Consider the following 20,625-nt stretch of genomic DNA (forward strand, 5'->3'; position numbering starts at 1 on the left):
TGAGTTGAATTTTAGCTTGGCGTGGGTTACAGTCGCATTCAAAGCTGCAATAAAAGCCTGTTCTACCGGTGTCAAGTCTGGTGCTTGTGTGTCTCACCCAACAGTGTACGGAATGTTTGACTGGATTTGAAACATCTGCGCACCGCAGCAAAAAAAACGGGACGGTATTCAGAGAAAGCCCCGACCCAAGAAGTGCGGCGAACTTAAACACGGATTGGAGCGCTCACACTGGCCAAATGTGACAGCTTTAGGTGTGACGTGGACCCAAGCGAGTAACCCCCGTAAGTGTACTTACGGGCCGCAGCTGTTTTAACACAGAGAAGCGCTCCCAAACAAACCCTGTTGTCCTGGCTCCACGCTCTTCACTGTATTGCACTCTGCAGTATTATCAGATAATGTGTTTTCTTTCCCCCTGCACTGCAGCCACTGTGCCACAATTATCTGGCTGCTGCACTAATGGCTATTGATGCAGCTGAGGGCATCGTGCAGACACATACACACACTCTTGCAGATGCAAACACTCATAAAAAATTCATGACACTGGCTCGATAGGAAGCTGTGTGTGTGTGTGTGTGTGTGTGTGTGTGTTGAGAGGGTGTCTGACCAGCCCGAGAAGGAACAACAAATGTCAGTAATCAAAAGGAGAGAAAAGGCAGATAAGCACATTACTCGAGACGACAAAGAGAAAGCGCATGATACAGTATATTTATACAGTCTAAGAAGCACCATTGAAATGGAGAATTATTAACCTTGCATGTGAATACGTATGTGTGTGATTCTAGGTAATATATACAGCCGGAGTCTATGTGGTAGGTAATTCCCTCTTAGCGGAGGATTTCTCCATGCAACCAACCTGCATTGGGAAAGCTTTAAAGCACTAAGCCTCCTGGCTGAGACTGAACCTGGGATCACCACAGACAAGAACTGGAGAGATGGAGGCGAGGAGGAGCGGGAGAGAAGCGAGGGTGGGTCTGAATGATGGTGCAGATTACAAAGAAGGAAAATCAAAGGTCAACTGGAGCTAGGAATGAAAGGGTGATGAGGAGCATTCTTCATAACAAACGGACTGACTAATTGTAAAGAATGGCTGGATTGTTGGTTAATAATGTCTTCAAGCAATTCATGATGTCAGTGATGTGAGGTTTACTCATTTCGAACGATTTATAATGGAACGGTTTTCGTAACATTCGGTTTTCAACCAAAAATAGTCCTAAAAAGGTCTTGGTTTACAGCCAAACAGTGCCCAAGCCCCAAACAAAGCATCTAGGGCTACAACTAGCCATTATTTTCTCAGTCAATTCATGTGTGCGTTCCAAACTGGGGCCCGGGCACTATTTGCGGACCACAGCTCTATTGTTTGGGTCCACGGCACAATCTAAAAATATAGCAATGAGAATATGTTGTTTTTTTTCTCAGCAGTAATTTTACAAGAATAAAGTTGAAATATGAGGAAAAAACAAAAAGTAATAATGGGAAAATTAGGTTGGAGAAAAAGTTATAATATTATTGGAATAAGATGAAAATATAGAAATAAAGTCATAATATTACATGAAAAAAATTAAAAGAAACAAAATAAAATGTAATGGCTGAAAATTTAAAATGACAGCAGAAATTTTAAAAAAGCTGCAATTTCAAAGTAAAAAAAATAAAAACAAAACAGTCCTACTGCGATGACAAAAGAGTTGCAATTGTAAAAACTGTAAACTGTAAACTGAAAAATAATGTCATTTTAGCAGTATAGAGCTGAAATATTCAAGAAAAAAGACATTGTTTTGTCAAGTCATAATATTATGAGAAATACACCATAATAGATAATATATAATAGAGTTGCAACTCCTGGAAAATTTGGTTGGGGAAATAGTTATAATATTATTATCCCATAATAATATTATATTATTATGGGAATAAAGTCAAAATATGAAGAGAATAAAGTCATAATATTTCTCAAGATCTCGGAAGGAAGTTGAGATTAAAAAGAAAAGCAGCAAAAGTAGGAAAAAGACTGAAGTCCTTACTAATAATACACTTTTTCGTCCACAAGCTGAAATCAGAGCATATTTTGAAACCAAAAAAAAATTAATCCAAGAGTAAGATTAATTGGATAATTGATTAATCATCAATTCAATAATTAATTATTGCAGGTGTCTTCTTCCAAATAAAAAATGAATTTTTCTGGTCCCAATTTAGGGTAATTCTCTTAAACTGTATTGCATAAAAGCATCAAAACATAAATTCATCTTTTTAAACCTGAAATTAGACACCTGTTATTATTGTGCAGTCCTTCATAATGATGTAAAATACGTCCTTCAACAAGCTGTAGTAGGCATCTGTAGTCCCTGTGACATGTCAGCTGATCATAGACAAAGAAACATTTGTTCTGGAAACAATCCAAAGCCCAGTGACATAAAAAAGTGCAAATGCTTTTAAGCACAAGCACCTATCAGTTGAATCCATTGAATTTCTGAAGTGCTTATTGTCAGAGAAAGAAATGGCATGAGTGTGTTAGGAAAGGAAGGCAATTTTAAAACATCCCTAGTGCAGAAGAAAGGATAAAAACACACAGTTCGGTCAAGGAATCCTGCCCGTCAATATTTACTAGGGGTGTCCAGATCAGATATCGATATCGAATATCGGGCTGATATCAGCAATTCTCAAAAAAACAGAAGTGAAAAAGTATTTGGACACCTGTAGTAGCATTCCCACAATCAAGTAAAAACAGTGAAAATGGAACCACAATAATCCCTCACCACCTTGCGCTTCGACTTTGGCGGCCTCACACTTCTTCAAAATAAATTCAGAAAATAAAATAGGAAATAATAAAATTGTTTTTGGCTTGTGGTCCAAAAATGTGCCTGAGCAAAACATTTCATTGGAGGACAAGCAACACAGAAATGATGGCTCTGCAATGCTTTCTTCTTTCCACCAGAGGGAGCCAGAGCAGCCCAGAGGGAGGCTGATGTCATTGCAGCGCATTATGGGAAAACGTTGTTGTTTTTTGTTATTTGAAACTTATATTGGCACTTATCTTATCGTATATTTTCCATCTATCTTTTGAGTGATGAGTTGCTGTGTGATGAGTTTAGTGTTCCTTGTAAGGTGACACTGTCAGTCTGTTACATTGACTGCGATTCCCAGTGGGTTGACAAGCTCGTCGTGAGTGCACTGTTAGCTTGTGCCAAAAAAAGGGCTGACCCACAGACGGAATGGTATTTAAACAATTAGTAATAGTTCGAAAGTGAAGGCTAGGTCACAAGATTATAAACTAGCGGCTTATACACCAGAAATGTACTTACAATGTAATATGTACAAGTGTTTTGTACTTCTTAGCTTAAACACAAGGTGACTACTGATTGCCACGTTAACAAAATCGTGGAATTGGCCGATGAAAACGGAATCTACTGTTGAACGTGGAATCTGCCGGAAAATGATGATGTGAATGAAATGATGTCATTGTGAGGAAAAGGAACATTTGTGCATGCTTGTGTGACTGTGACGGCTGTTTGAGTGTGTTTACAACGTGTTGTGTTTGCCGCGTCTTAATAAAGCGACAATGAGAATTTTGCAGCAATGTGGCCAGAGGCTGACGTCCCATTAAAGAAGCTTGGCAAACTACATCCTTTTCTCTTCCTGTCCGTCTCTTTTATTCACTAACAAGCTCACAGGGCCGCACGGTGGCCGAGTGATAGGGAAGACCCGAGTTCCATTCTCCACTTGAGCATCTCTGTGTGGAGTTTGCATGTTCTCCCCGTGCATGCGTGGGTTTTCTCCGGGTACTCCGGTTTCCTCCCACATTCCAAAAACATGCTAGGTTAATTGGCCACTCCAAATTGTCCATAGGTATGAATGTGAGTGTGAATGGTTGTTTGTCTATATGTGCCCTGTGATTGGCTGGCCACCAGTCCAGGGTGAACCCCGCCTCTCGCCCCAAGACAGCTGGGAGAGGCTCCAGCATACCGCCGTGACCCTACTGAGGATAAGCGGCATAGAAAATGGATGGATAACAATAATGAGACGATACGTGTCAAAAAGATGGAGCACATTACTCTTACGGGAATAGTAGGGGCCACGGTACATGTGCCCAACATTGGCAAGTTGCATTCATTGAGGAACAAAAGCAAAACATGGCCACTTTTTTAACGTAAAATGCAAATAATTCAATAACTGGTACTGTAATAAGCAGTTGTTGCATCAAAGCTTACAGTTCCAAACCAATGCACAGGTAGTAGAACCGGTGTTTAGTAGTCCGCTGGTGTCCAAAGTGCGGTCAGGGGCTACTGGCGGCCTGCGGCTCCTTTATTAATGGGCTATGGCACATTGTAGAAATATAATTAAAGACAAAACAAAAATGGAGGAAAACGTGTTCTTGGGTTTTTTGGACATGTTATATACCAAAATGAGACTCTCATCTTTTATTTGTACCCGTTTCCACCTTTGTCCGTTCTTTAGTAATCAGCAGTAGCTTCAACAAAACATCAGCTCTCAACAACAAAAAAAGGAGAAAAACTACTTTTTGTGAAGATACATTTCAAGCATAACTTAAAGCATAACTCAATCTGACACAAATTTAACCAAATATATATTTGGTTAAACACAACATCCATCCTTTTTCTATGCCGCTTATCCTCACTAGGGTTGCAGGGATATGCTGGAGCCTATCCCAGGTGACAAACAACCATTCACACTCACATTCAGTCTCACAAGGTCTTCCCAATCGCCTGACTGTGTGGCTTACATGGTAACCACTCGCCCACCGTTCGGTCCCTAAACACAACGTAAAGATAATGTATTTGCAGAGATAACACCATGAACTATCTACGATTATCACATTTGGAAGTGAACAATGTGTTCTTCTTTTGATATGTTCCATGTTTATGTAGCACTAGAACACAACAATCCGTGTGCTTTGAAAAAATAGGTAAAAATCCTAAAAAATGGCCAGTTGGAAAATGGCAGAGATTGAATGAATTAATAAGCGGTAAAACACACTCAAACCGAAACTAAAGCTAACCCCGCTAGCTTCCAATTCCGCTCAGTAAGAGATTCAAAGTTTAATCAGCAACTTTTTCTGCTGTTTGCAGTACTCATTCCGACGTGTTACGTTTGGGAGGAGGTGGGCTAGCTTTTGCCGATTGAACACAGACGTTCTTTCCCCTCGACATGACAGCATTTCAGAGTTTTTGTTCGTACAGTCACAGACTTAATCAATGAAACCCAAAAAATGTAAATGTTAAGAAAACAACACTCCAATAAAAAGCACACACTGTTATGTAATGTATCGTTAAATAATGTAGGGCGTCATTTTTGAGCTGGACCACGCATCTGTGGTGGTGGAGAACAATGCAATGTTTTTCCTGTCCTTCAACACGTCTTCTTCTTATACGGTTCAGGTATGACACCCACAGGTACGTTCTCGCAGGCGATTTGGACTTGGTATTCGTATAGTATTTGTTGACTCCATGGGGGAGGTAGTTGTCTCACCGTATGTGAAAAGATACTTTTTTCAGATTGACTTCATGTTGCCAGCTTGTATGTTAAAAGTTTAAATTAAATACTTGCAACTGGCAGGCCGTACTCAAACGCTTGGAGGGCCAGATGTGGCCCCGGGCCGTATTTTGACCTTTGAGAAAATACTATGTGGTCTGATGCAAAAGTTTTGGGCATTTTTTGGAAGGAGTGTATCCCATTAAATTTGTCATAAAAGCAACGCTGCGTGTCAGAAAAAGGACATCATACCAACAGTAAAATATGGTGGTGGTAGTGTGGTGGTCTGGGGCTGTTTTGCCACTTCAGGACCGAGAAGACTGCTGTCTATCAAAACATCCTGAAGGAGAATGTCCAGCAAAGTTGAAACCAACTTGGGCTCTCCAGCAGGACAATGATCCAAAAAAACCCAGCAAGTCCACCTCTGAAGAGACTCATTGCAAGTTATCACAAAGGCTTGATTGCAGTTGTTGCTGCTAAGATATTAGCTTTGGGGGGGAAACCACTATTGCCAGATTGTTTTCTGCCATTTGAACGCATTTCTGCGTGTTCAGTTGTGTTGTCATTGACTGATATTTAAATGAGTTTGATGAAGTGAAACATTTCAGTGCATGCAATAAAGGGGGCAAACACTTTTTCACCCCAATGTATTTTACCTTCTGTTCGGAAGACGGGGGCACACACAGATATGGCATTGCAGAACGATCTCATTTTATCAACGCATGTCATCACTTTACTCTCAACATTCACAAAACAAAAAGGTAAAAAGGTTGTGCTTCCAATCTGAAAGGAGGGAAAACTGCAGAGGTCTGCACTGTGTGTGTGTGTGTGTGTTCCTGTAGAACATGTGAACAAGCGTGGGAGGAGGGAATGTGGTTTGCAGCCACCCCAGATTAAAAACAAGCAGCATGCGTGCACAGGAACTGAGGGGCAAGGGTGAGAGGAAGCAAATGAAGACATCAGAGCGGCCAAAAACCTTCCACAGAAGAAAAGAAGCAGTGGGGCTGTTATTAAAAAGGAAACAACAACAGGAGGAGGCGCTGGAAGGAGTGTCAACCCAGTCCAAGACACATGCCAGTGATGTCACGGTTGTAAGTCGACGTCACACACCACATGTGTGCACGGCGTGCCATCGCGTGGTTTAAATATAGAAGTCTCAGCTGACAATTAGTACGCCCCTGCCACCAAGATCATCTACGCCACATTAGGGCCTCACGAAAGCTGAAACCAGAGAACACGGGGCAGGGGGAGGAAGCGAGTAGGGGGAGGAGGAAAGTCTCGGATTCATGAAACTCGGGAGTTGAGCCGGACATCACTACGAGTGTGTGTGTGTGTGTGTGTGTGTGTGTGTGTGTGTGTGTGTGTGTGTGAGATAGAGAGACATTCCTCAGGAAGGTGGCCGCCAATAAGCGAGCACAACCAAAGACAGGCTGTCCTGGACTTATAAACCCCTCGCAGTGCACCTCCATTTCACAGCTGGAAGCTTGCTGCCGATTAAGTAATCACATCAGACTGCTTGTTATGTAAAAAAAAAAATATATATATATATACACATACACACACACACACTATATACACATGTTATGATTGTGGTTTAAAAAACAAAAAAACACCTTGTTCACCGTTTCTTCCATCAGGATCCTGACGAAGACCAAAAGCTGGACAACTTGTAGAAAATATGTTTAATTATTATGAAAATTAATAAAAACACCCCATCCCATATGGATACTGAGCTAAAACTTTCAGATTCTGGAATCATGTTTCATACTGTGTTTTTAGTACTGTACTGTACTTGGTCTGGGTTGATCCTGTAACATCTATTCAGGTGCGACATCGGAACCTGAATCGATGCTAACTTGCTAACTTAGCATGTCTTTGGATTTCACCACAATTTGGCCTCGCTTTGCATACTTTTGCCGGTTAGCGATCAATATGACGCGCTTCTTGACGCGTTATTAATCCATTGCATCAGTTTTCCTGTATTTTTTATCACACAACCTCCTTGTTAGCAGTTGGCTAATACATGAAAACAGAAAGCGGAAGTCAGCCCCATTGCCCTTCTATGATGTCATCAGCAGTAGACTGTAGTTCTTTGCTAGCTCACACAGTTACACCTCAAGTCTCCGAAAATGTTAACACAAAACATGGTTTTATACGTTTACAATTGTAGTTTTACCAATTCTAATTGCATATAATTGAGGATTGAAAGGGATAAATTAACATTTAAGGTTACAGTCACAACACTTTGTCTTTTGCTACGAGTTATTTCTCCAATTCATAAGTGTTTCTCGTGTTTTTTAGCAAAATGCTGGCACTTGGAACTTTCTTTGGCTCCATTTTTTGGTTATTTTGCAGCCATGATTCAAAAGAAAAAAGGGGGAGACTTGAGGTGACAAACACAACTGAATGCGAGAAATAATTCATGGCAAAACAGGAAGGTGGTGTCCGTGTTATCTTGGCAACAATCACGCCATTTTTGGATTTCTGGAACAGATGAATTGGACTTACATTATCTGTATGGGAAAAATGATTTTGTTAGATTGCATTTCAGTTAGACTTTGAAGGATTAATAACTAACTAATATTTCACTTTACATTACAAAAAATAGTTTTTTATGTGTTGTCTTGACTTCGACTGTATTGCCATATGGACAATTGTTTTAATTTATTTTATAATTGTTTATAATGTTTTTACGAAACCTGATGTGTATGTGAACTGGAGTTATGACGTAGTTTGACTGACATATTGAATCTACCAACACAACTACTAAGGAATTATGTGGAATTACAATTTTGAATTGAATTACAAATTAATAACTTTTCTTTTTATTTATTTTATTATTAATTTTCAGAAGTTGCACCACAAACATTTCATTTAAAAACTGGACTTTTGTGTTGAAAGAAAAAAAAATATGTTTAAAAAGGTATGATGGGGGTGTTGAAAAACGACCAAACTATGACAATTAAGTATGGAATGAAATGGTGAATTCTCTATGGTGTTATACAGTACATGTTGCTAACTGGGGCGTTTTGTGATAGAAATATGTTACCAACTCAGGTGGACTAATAGTGCGCGTCTAAATGCGCCTCAAGACAAGACGGCCACCATACTGTACGCTAACCAAGGCCATATAAAAACAAACAGAGTCTGAATAAAAACATGCACAAATGGAGGAAACCCCTATCAAGCTGCCATCGGTTCAAAATTACGATCCGTTCTTCTTTTGTCTCTGACCACAAGCTAACAGCTCATTTCTGTTATGGCGTCAATGTAAACCGGCTCCAATGCATTTGAAGCACAGTCGCATGTTTCTTGAGTAGTGTTCTTTACAAAGTGCCGAGGCCAAGCTGTTTTTAAACATAGCATTAATCTACACTCGGCTCTAGTAGCTCCCATCAGTGAGAGTGAGAGACAATTTTCACGTTTTGTAAATTGCTGTTGTTACCCCAACGCTCGCTCTGACTCTCTCTTGGCACATGGTATGGTACGAACAAGCTCACACTTGTTTCCTGTGCTCCTTCCTGAATATCACCTAGGAAGCTCAACAGAGACAATTTGCAAATATAACACTAAGTGACCTCCATAATGAAATGAAAAATCTATAATTAAATGGGGGTGCACGATAAATATCAAAGCAATCCGATAACATTGAAAAATAGCTCTGATGATAATCGGCCCGATGAGGCGACATTACCTGTACTGTCAGGCGTTCCTTGTTTCCCCTACCTGTGACGTCATAACATCCCTTGAGCTCTCTTGTAAACCAACATCCAGTCTTTCACACCATGAGATTTTTGTGTGCTAGCTGCGCCAGATGCTCCAAGATGAGGGGGGAAAAAAAAACATGAAGCTTCAAGACATCAAAAAGCATTGCTACCACACTCGCAGCACGCCGCTTGTTCCCATCATCGCAGTGTCTGAAAGGTGATAGTAATACAAAACGGTGGATCTTATGTTTCTGCTGCTGTGATTTCCTAAGTATAACACCTCATTGTGCACTAAATACATTTTGGATACATGCTGCATCCAAAACATGATGCAGCAAATGATCTGACGTCCACAGTGTGAATTTCAGGGTTGTTTATTATTAAGCCATTATTCATTCACTCTTTAGTCACACACACACACACACACGCACAGGTGGTGGTAGGCTACATCTGTAACCACAGCTGCGGGTAATGTGACGGAAACGTGGCTGCCAATTCATGCCCACAACCTCTCCGACCACCACCAAACATTCATTGGCATTTATACACCAGTGTGGGGAGCACTGGAGGCAAGGTGGGTGAAGTGTCTTGCTCAGGGACACAACGGCCAAGTGGAGGGAGCGAGGATCAACACACCGACGTTCCGGTTTCTGGGCGGTCTGCTCTCTCTGCTGAGCCACTTTTGCGTGTAGACGCCGACATATTGTGACCGAGGCTTTAGTCGATTCATCTGAATCTTGTATGTTTCGATTCATCGAGCGATCGGTTAGGACGTAGTGGACCAAATCAATATGAAGCAAACACTAACAGTTTATGGCTTGGTCTGGAACATATCAAAGAAAAGGCAAAAATGTCCAGTCAAAGTTGATGTGTGTAAATTGCTTCTTTTGCCAAACACGAACATAATACGTAAGTCTGTTTTCATGGATAATTTAAAAATTATTTGAAAACATGAAATATTTAGATTTTTACATTTAGTAGATACAGCTCCAGTAGATACGGCTCCAGCACCCCCCGCGACCCTCGTGAGGAAAAGCGGTAGAAAATGAATGAATAGTTGGATATCACTTCATTTAGCCATTTGCTATTTACCATGCTTAAGCAGTGGTGCCTTGGTTAGCATCCATAACCAAAACAGACTCTAACTAAAAGGAAATTTTCACATAGAAAATAATGTCAATAAGATTAATTGTCCATAGGTATGAATGTGAGTGTGAATGGTTGTTTGTCTATATGTGCCCTGTGATTGGCTGGCCACCAGTCCAGGGTGGACCCCGCCTCTCGCCAGAAGACAGCTGGGATAGGCTCCAGCACCCCCTGTGACCCTCGTGAGGATAAGCGGTAGAAAATGAATGAATGAATGAATGAATACAATATTACTCGAAATTGAAAATATAGGGTAAAGTAAAATAGAATTTGTCTCTTATTTTGGGATAATTCCCCCAAATCTGCATGTATTTGGAGTATAAAAGTATGCCATCATCACGGTATGTTAAAAAAAAAAAAACCTGTACAAGCAGAGCATGCCGGTACATGGTGGCTATATGATAGAATAGAAAAACACTATATGACAAAAAGGCTCACTCCATGCATGCCACTGTTCTACGGATCAAACCAGAGTGACACCTCTTCCTGCCTGTTTGGAAGCAAGAGACAAGGACAACAGACACACATACGTCTGGCAATACATCGAGGCTGGCAAAATGGCTAAGCTAATTTTCATTGATTGTGTGATGAATTATTAGTGTCCCGGGCCGAGTGCCCACGAGACGTTTTTCTGAATGAGGAATCTTGTCACATTCTATTCTCATGGGATCTTGGTACATCCCCAATTTCTACAAACCGGGATACACTCAGGCATCATATCACATATTGGGTTTGACTGAGTCCTGTAGCTTTAGTTGCTCACCTTGTTGACGTAAACACTGTAAACCAGGGGTGCTCATTAAGTCGATCGCGATCTACCGGTCGATCGCGGAGGTGGTACTGGTCGATCGCTGGTCGATCGCGGCGTGACATTAAAAAAATATCATCCCAGCATCAATGCCGTCACTTGATTGATATACAGGGCAGCCATTCAGATGACAACTGAATGTTGCCCTTCGGGCGACCAATCAAATCAAACAACGTCTCTAAGTGCAGCAGAACTTACGATGTCAGCCTATCATCCATCCCCGTTACTTGATTGACATACAGGACAACCAGTCAGATGACAACTGAATTTTGACCTTTAGGTCACCGCTCATGCGTAAACAACGATGCAAAGTGCTAAGCTAGTCGGCGAATTGCGAGATTTAAAGCCCTCGCTAAAGTTTATGGTCACTAAAGGAGTCACTAAATGAGTGAAGGAGCTGGACCAAGTAAAAAGGCAAAAAACATATCACTTCCATAGGGATATGGAATATTATACGGATATTATGATACAAATATTATCCATGACTGATAAACATTTGGAAGTGTGCTTGAGGCTGGCTATCAGCAGCTACTGTCCGGACTATGCATCCCTGGCTGGTTCAATTCAGTGCAAGTCATCAAAGTAAACTCAGGTAATTACAAAAAATGTTAATAGTTAATTATGTGTGTTTTGCAATATTGGCTCATTTGGTTATGTAAGGTACATCAACATACATTGTACGTACAAATAATCCTCAATACATTTGAAAATAAATAGATGTTTTGCATTTTTGTAGTGGGTAGATCATTTTGACTCGGTCATTTTAAAAGTAGCTTGCATGCTGAAAAAGTGTGAGCACCCCTGCTGTAAACACTCCCCTTGCTTGCTTCTTCTCTTGTGATTTTAATGTTATGAGGAGCGGCGCCATGACACTCTTAAACTTTGACTGATGCGACTGACAAAATAGAAAACCCTTGTAAAGATCTGCGCAGGTTCAGAGAACGTGTCATATGCCAGTGTGTCTTGTAAAAACCAACGGATGCCTGAAATTCTTTACATTGACACCACAAAGCAATTAATTCAACAACATGTGACCCATTGCACAATCAGTATTGTCTTTACATCCGAACACACGGCACATAATACCACCTTTTGAAGAACAGTTTGTCACAGCTAACCCTACGGCAATCTGTGTCTGCATGCTTGCACACAATGTGCAACAACCAGCTCGGCTTTCCTCGAATGCCTGCTTCTGCAGCGACTACATACAGCCATCTAGCTGCAGCTCCGCTCTTCTGAGCTGTGAAACAGCAAAAGGACACTGAACTATCTGAAACACACACAGTGCCTGAACGCCGCTGTTGGTGACAAAGCAGCAGAGAGGAGCAGCCGCTGTGTCTTTAAGAAATAATCCCTCCATCATCGGAGATTTTGCCTTTGCCAGCCATCTAATGTCCAGTCTAGTCAAATGTCTACAAGCGCAACAAGCTTTATGTCCTCGCTTAGCTCATACAGCAATAACAAGTGTGACGGGGCTGAGAAACGAAAGGCAGACGATGCATCCCAAAAGCGAGAGGACCCGGGCTCTGTGCAGCAACAAAAGGAGAGACACTGTTGACATTCCAGACATGAGTCTTTTCTGAGGAAACTCGAGCCTGCCCACAGGAGATACAGTACAAATAAGGATTGCACACACTTTGTCTGTGTCCATCCATTTTTTTTTTTTTGTGAGAATCCCACCCACATGAAATGAGTGTGACGCTACGGTTCCCTTAATAAACAGGTGTTTGTGACACAACCTGACTATGTTTGTGGTCCTTATTCTCAAACATGCTGTTTACATTTGGGAACATGATAAGGGGCTCCAACCATTCCCACAGCATTTCCCTGTCACTCCCTCCATAACTTTTCTGCAGCCACCTTGTCGTGTACGCTTGTTCTGGGTTCTTTTCCTCACTGTTATTTCACACTGATGCTGCCAAAGGTCTGGTAGGGTGCTTGATGAGACGACTGTAGTCCTTTAGTCTTGCTAAAGTTGCTAATATGGAGATCTATGTATGCCAAGCTATCTGAACAAAACATCTTAGCTTTCTGTTACAGGTGACAAAACAAATAATGTCACACTTCGGACACCCTTGCTGTTAACATAGCAACAGGGGACTGGCTGCTAGAAAGCTGCTAGAAAACCTGGAGCCCTAATTGCAACACAACAAGGCCTACTTGCACAACAACACACACTTAACACACACAAAAGGAGAAGTTGTTTGGAGTAAAGCCTGAAAAAGATTAAGTATCAGCTCTGTTTGCACAGCGCTCATAACCTTGTAGTACTTCTTCCTTGCAAACAAAAGCACAGAGTTGGCATCCTTGTTTGAAAAGCGATGAACAAGTTAGTAGCACTCATGCACACGGAAGTGCCTGGAGCGTGTCAGTGCATGAGTGAAAGGGGTCTCACGTCCTTACCGCTATAAGCGTGTTAGTCCTCTGCTCCGTGGAGGAGGCAGAGTCCGGGTCCGGCTGCTTGATCTGCGGCTGTTTGCTCCCGCCGCCGGCCGACTTCTTGGCCCTCTGCTCCAGACTCCGCTGGTACAGACTAACCGTGTCCCTCCGCTCTATCTCAAGCTGCTCCGCGTGGGCTTGCTGGTACCTGTTCTCGCAGTTGACGTGGTGTCTCCGGCAGCCCTCGATCCGTTGCCTCAACCTCTCCACCACGGTGCTGTGCTTCGGGATGCCAACGGCTCCTGCGGGCACCACGCTCCCGGAGACCGGGTTCATGCTGTTGTTGATGCAGATACTGCCGTTGGGTCCGGCAGCGGGGGAGGCGAAGTCCCCCATCACTGGACCGAGTGGCTGCTATTTTGAAGGAACTTTCCTCCAGCGTCCAGCCTGTCTCCACCGCCACTACCTACCCGTCCACCCCCAGCGAAGGGTCCCCGGTAGTCGGGCACGGGCAGCGGCGCTGGAGCAGCCTCTGAAGTGAGCGCTTTAAAGGGCACCGAGTCTCCAAGTCATACGGTTGATGGCTCGTATTCTTCCAAAAAACGCACAAATATGAGCGGGTTTAACAATGAGGCGGCTCTCAGCTCCTGGAGACGACTCCGCCGGAAAAGCAACAACACGGCGGCGGTGCGAAGGCAGGCACTTGGCGGTCAAAGCGTCCAACCGTCCCGCGGATGAGCGGCGGCGGCGGCGGCGGCGGCGGCAGTAGTAAACTTGCCGCTATACGGTGCTGTCCTTTGAGGAAAAGTTTTGTTGCTTGAACCGAACGGGTTCCGGACTTTCCCAGTGAACTTGCATGTCACACGGTTATTGCTTTGAACGGAATAGTGATGAAGATGTCGGCTCGTTTTGCTTGGAGGCATCAAGAGGAGTCCGGACGGCGCTAAAGGCGAGTGTAGGAAACGGTGGCGGAAGTGTGTAGTCACTGGCGGCCCCTTGCCACCATCACCATTACCAAGGAGCTTCTCCACCATGCCAGCGGAGTGATATCAGGAGTAGAAGCAGCTCCAGGCTGTGAGGAGCCCCCTGATGGACATCCGGAAAACACGGCGCGGAGTCAAGAGGAGGATCCCCGGAAGGACCAGTATAGTCCCGTCTGGGCGACCCGCAGCTGGACTCTTTGTACAGGTGCATCTCAATATCCTTGAATATATCCTTGGAAAGGCCATTTATTACAGTAATTACAATTAATTCACGATGACACTTGTAGTGTGTCACAAAATGTGTTACAATTTGGGTTTGCTATTTTTTTGCTCTTTGCACAGCTTGACTTTAATTTGTCAATGTAGCATTATAAAATATGTTTTTATCTAAGTATATGTAATATATGTAAGTGTCTCTTACAGTGCATTTTTGCTGTATTGAAGCCGTGGTCTCAATCTCTGCACCCAGGGTTCACCACTTGCATCATCATATGAATAAATAAATATGTTTAAAAAATAATAATAGAATAGAAAACCAAGGAAATAATTTTACGAATTTGAATATTATGCCAATGTTATTTGATTTCTGGGTTTTTTCCACCCACATACTGAAAAATCAATGGACAATATTTTTATGTATTAAATTTTTTCAATGTTGCTAAAAGGCAAAAAAAAAATGTGATGCTCTTGCTATTTTATTTTTGTTGTCCCGTGTTATTTATTTGTATTGTTTGTTTATTTGTGTTGTTATTTGAGCTCAAACTTGACCAACCATGGTACAACAACTTGAGGATGTATGTGTGTGTATGGGGTGCGGAGGGGTGGGGGTCCAATCAGAAGTATATGTATGGAGAGATTTTTGTTAAATTTGTAAAAAATCACAGAGACATTCAGAAATTTCACCAACAAGTGCTTTTGTTTAAACAACGCAAATTTTTCTGACCCTACCTCTGAAAAGAATCAGAAACCAAACAAGGAATCTGAACCTGAATCGTTCAAATTCACACTCCTGTGTATGTAACACAATACAAATATAACTCATCAATAATGCAACAATATACTGTATAGTACATTGTACAACAATATATAAATATAACAATATCAACAATAACTATATGAATCACACAACAAGATTATTAGCATCAGTTCGATACTGATACTACCCTTGGTATCAATATTATCCATATTTGGGTTCTGGGTTGAAATCTTGGCAGCAGCAGCAGCAGCAGCTCGAGCTACATGCTATGTTTATGCTCTACTGAATGAATGAATGAATTTGACTGCCAAGATGGATGCTGGAGGTGGCCAGAGCTTTTCCTGCTCCTGCGTGCACTTCATATACAAACAAGGGAAGATTACAGATATTTTTTCATTGTACAAAAAAATGGGACAAGGAATATTGAAAACAAAACATGTCTGCAGGGGTGCCATAATGGTACCCATTCAAAGTGGAGACAAAGGATGGACTAAAACAATAACGTGAATTATGAGTACCTCAGCGCGTAATGTTTGACATAGTGCGTTTTTAAAAGAAGTATTCTTGTGCACCTTTGTACAGTATGCCCTTCACAGTGTTGCTTATCCAGCTGACTGAAGCCTTCGCTTCCAAAGACCAGAAGCAGCGGCACCGAGTGGAATTGGAGCTCACTCTCACACCACAGTCAACAACCCACAGCACACATTTGATGGAGAGATTCATCAGTCTGTGTGTGCTTGTGGAAGTGCTACGTTGCGTAGTGCTGGTGCTGCTACACACTCGGGCCAGCTTAGCATTTAAAGAATGAATGGAATGTTATTTTACACACACACACACGCAGAGCTCTTTTAGATTTGGGGTGTTCACCATTCTAATACAGATATCAGCGCAGATATTAAGGCAGTGCTGGGTTGTCAGCATTGTAACGCAACGCTTACTATTTGCCAGTCAATCCTGTTTAAGAAGGCAGCTGTTTTGAGAAGCCAAGTGATTATTAAGAACCGCTTTCACAAGATCGGCTTCTCCAAAGCGCAACGCGCTGTTTGCTCATGAAACACACAGCCATGCATTTCTTTCCTACTCTCACAGTCGTGCCGGTTTGTCTGCTCAGGACTGAAGGTGTGGGAGGCAAAGAATGAGTTTACACAAAAGGTACACACACGCTGACGAGAGTATGAAGGCTGTAAAAATAAATGGGGCTAAAAATCATGTCCATGTCAGCGCTCTTCAGACAAAAATGGGTTCTAATTTGAAGATTTCCTTTCAAGCAGACGCCACGTTATTTACGTTCCAGTCAATCCCAAATGGACTTTCACTTGTCACAGTTCTTAACACATTGACCTACTGATGGCACAGCATTGGGGACGTTGGGGATCTCAGATACTAAGACATCCCTTCCTACTCCCCCATGAGCGTTCAGTTAACATCAAAAATGCATGCAACAGTAAATGCAACAGGAATAGGGATGGTAGGGATGTCCGATATGCCGATATTGTCCAACTCTAAATTTACGATACCGATATTAGCCGATACCGATATGTATAACATGATATCCCTTGTGGTGGAATGAACACGTATTTGTTGTATACGGCATTTTTTAAATATCGGTTTCCATGATCAGGAAAAATCCAATACCGATATCGCATTTTTTGTTCATATCGGGGAGACAATTATGGGACATCGCTACATTATGTATATGTACTTTTGCTCAATTAAATGGTTCCAGATCTGACCGCAACAAGTGAATTTCCGCAAATAGGATCCAATATTAATAAACGGAATATTTTTGCAGTTAGAGCATAATAACACTGTTCATGACTTTCCACATACAAGTTCTAACAGTACTAGAGTGCTGTAGACACAAAATAAAATCTCAGTTGTCACTTTTATACTCATATTACCCAATATAGTCGACATTCATTCATTCATTTTCTACCGCTTATCCTCACCAGGGTTGCGGTGGTGCTGGAGCCTATCCCAGCTGTCTTGGGGCGAGAGGCGAGGTCCACCCTGGACTGGTGGCCAGCCAATCACAGGGCACATATAGACAAACAACCATTCACACTCACATTCATACCTATGGACAATTTGGAGTGGCCAATTAACCTAGCATGTTTTTGGAATGTGGGAGGAAACCGGAGTACCCGGAGAAAACCCACGCATGCACGGGGCGAACATGCAAACTCCACAAAAAATGTCAGACGGTGGAATTGAACTAGGGTATCCTAGCTGTGTGGCCTGCATGCTAACCACTCGCTTACCGTGCAGTGCAAAAATAATCACAAATTGGAGTGGCCAATGAAGCTAGCATGTTTTTGGAATGGAGGAGAAAACCGGAGTACCCGGAGAAAACCCACGCATGCACGGGGAGAACATGCAAACTCCACACAAAAATGGCACAGGGTGGAATTGAACTCGGGTCTCCTAGCTGTGTGGCCTGTGCACTAACCACTTGACCTATAGTCAACATAATCATAGTAAATGAAACATCTTGGACATAAATAAAACATAACATAGACTCACACATTAGCATTGACAGTGTACTTCCTGCCTCATCAATGCAACGTAATGACATCAAGTGACATGTGTGGAATACAACTGTTATGTTGTTTGTGGTGCTTTATGAACAAGCTGAGAACACAAAAATGGTCAAAAATAATAAGTTAACGCCTTAATGAATATATTTGATTAATTACATCCTCGTTCTCAAAGTGCATCCACGGACACGCCAAACTCCGACCAAAACATTCATCGACGGAACATGAAGAAAATCAGAAATTTCCTGCAATTACCAGATGCCGAAAAGCTGGTTCTTGCTTTTGTGACCACCAGGCTGGATTATTGTAACTCCCTGTTAAGAAGTTGCCCTAATAAATTTTTAACGGCCCCCACCACACGAGTCTTAACCACAACCAGGAGATCATATTCCACTCGTACTCGCCTCACTGCCGTGGCAATGCTCCTCTTACATATAAAGTACGGCTGTCAAATTAGTACATTTTAAAAAAAAATTTAATCATGATTAATCACCATTTGCACCTGTGTGTGAAATATGCCCTTTATTACTGTATTTTATTGAAAGAAAGCAAATGACAGAATAGGATTATAAATATTTGTATGTATTAAAATCTCCAAATGAACTGAAAACACCAATGAAGCTAAATGATAGACACAGGTCTGAAAATCTATTTACCCAATGTCCGTTCCTTTAATAGCAGCAGCACATTTGAATCACACTTGAACCGTGTTATGATGAGCAATGAGGGGGTTATTAAATTGCATTCCCGTGTTTTGAGTAAATTTTATGGAACTTCCGAGGATAGTAGAATCCAGCGAATTATACTTCTGCTGCTGCCGTCAATACGCTATTTTTTACAGTATTTACAGTATGCCAGAGAAGGATGTTAATAAGAACAAAACCTCTTGAAAGGCCTTGTTGTCTTGAACACCACAAAATTGCCCAATAGCATGATAAGAAAAATGGAAACTTGATGGTTGTGATGGCTTCCAAGGAGATCGCACCTGAGATGTTTTCCACGCGGCACAGTAGAGGGGGCACCATCATGCTCTGGAGTGCTTTTTCCTTCAATGATTTTCCTTCCGTGGAACAATGGAGCTTCAGGTTGTGCAGGGGTGTCAAGCGGTAGGTGGCTATGTGCAGATGTTGCGGGGGGGGGCATGCCTCATGACGAAATGCCCTCGCCTTTTTCGACAGGACAACACTGCGCTTCCCAATTCCCGCCTGACAGAGGACTTATTCCGGACTTATTCCTTTCCAGACAGTGGATGCCCTCTGTCAAGAACCTGGAGAAACATTCCCATTGTCTTATTTTTTGTCCTGTCTCACTCCCATGTTTACTTTTTGTATTTTGAAGCCTGTTGGACTGTTCAAATTATCTTTGAAGACCATTCACCTCTCCTCCAAAAAAGGTTTCATTGGTGCATGCTCAGTGACCAAGGAGGACAACTCTAGTCTGACTAGATAGGACAGCCCTGGGGTGAGGAGTTGGTTAAGGATCCAAAGTATTTACGCTTTACAAGAACAGTTTGACTCTGTTGTGGTGCAAAATGACGTCGTTTAGCTACAAAGAGTGGGGCCTCTCGCCTGCCAACGCTGAGCATGAACGTGAAAAGTCTTCCAAGACTCTTCCAACTCATGTAACATTTTGTTTGGTGACGTGCCGTTGCATTGTTGTACTTTTCCAAATGAGGTGCTGAATGAAGTTTTGAAACATTGGGTCTACGCTACTTCCTTCCTGAAGAATTTACACCGTGACGACCCCAGACACGCGCCCAGTGATACCCAAGGAGAGCATAGGGCTCTCCTACCCTTTGGACTCTTTCACGGGCTCCCCTCAGCACCGACTACGTATTCTTCTTGCCTGCAAGGCAGTCTAGCCCTAAATATTTAATGTGATCTGCCTCAAGCGTGAATGCGGAATGGTTTGAGGATGGATGAGAAATTGAAAGCGAGAGAGTGACCTACAACCTTGCTCAAGGGAAACCGTATTATTATTAAAGTAAAGGTTTGTTGTTGGACTGTCCAGCTTGAAATATTTCCACTAGTAGCTGGGATTCGAACTCGAGGACACGTTAAAACATTGTCAATGGATGGAGTCAATGGATTCCCAAGTTAAAGGTAGCTCAGATAGATCAGCCTGGAACAAAAGGACTTTGGACTTGCCTTGAGTTTTGGACGGTCATCAGGTTTGAGACCGGCCACTTATGGTATTTCAGGCAAATGATGGGCTCACCGGATATTGACTGGTTTCCGGACCACCTCCGATACAACTAAGCTGCATATGTTGGTCATCCGAAGGCCACATTTGTGCAATCAGCATCTTGATATGCCACACCTGTGAGGTTGATAGTTTATGAATTATGAATGTTCACTAACAGATTCAGACAGATTTGCGGCTTCGTACTTGTTGGCAAGCACATTTGTGGTTAGATGTTTCTTGTACCTGTGAATATTCTCATCATCCCTTGTTTATTGTGGTCTATTTGTTCCAGGCCCAACAGTAAGTGAATTTTCAATTTTTTTTTGTACTGAGAGAATAGAAAATTTGTTTACAATCTTCTAAATATACTTTTTAACATTATTAGAACTCTCTAGACTTGAAATAATAATATATTGTCACCTGT

General features: G+C 42.1%; 1 protein-coding gene across 1 annotated transcript in view; it reads right to left on the reverse strand.

Moving 5' to 3' along the window:
* maml3 (mastermind-like transcriptional coactivator 3) overlaps positions 1–14,611 on the reverse strand; it is a 109,296-nt gene extending 94,685 nt beyond the window's left edge. The window contains exon 1 of the mRNA XM_058091681.1: positions 13,546–14,611. Coding sequence (XP_057947664.1) covers positions 13,546–13,917 — 372 coding nt within the window. The 5' untranslated portion in view covers positions 13,918–14,611. The remainder of the gene's footprint in view (positions 1–13,545) is intronic.
* Positions 14,612–20,625: the final 6,014 nt, after the last annotated feature.

Source organism: Doryrhamphus excisus, chromosome 1 (assembly GCF_030265055.1).
Source record: "Doryrhamphus excisus isolate RoL2022-K1 chromosome 1, RoL_Dexc_1.0, whole genome shotgun sequence".
NCBI lineage: Eukaryota > Metazoa > Chordata > Actinopteri > Syngnathiformes > Syngnathidae > Doryrhamphus > Doryrhamphus excisus.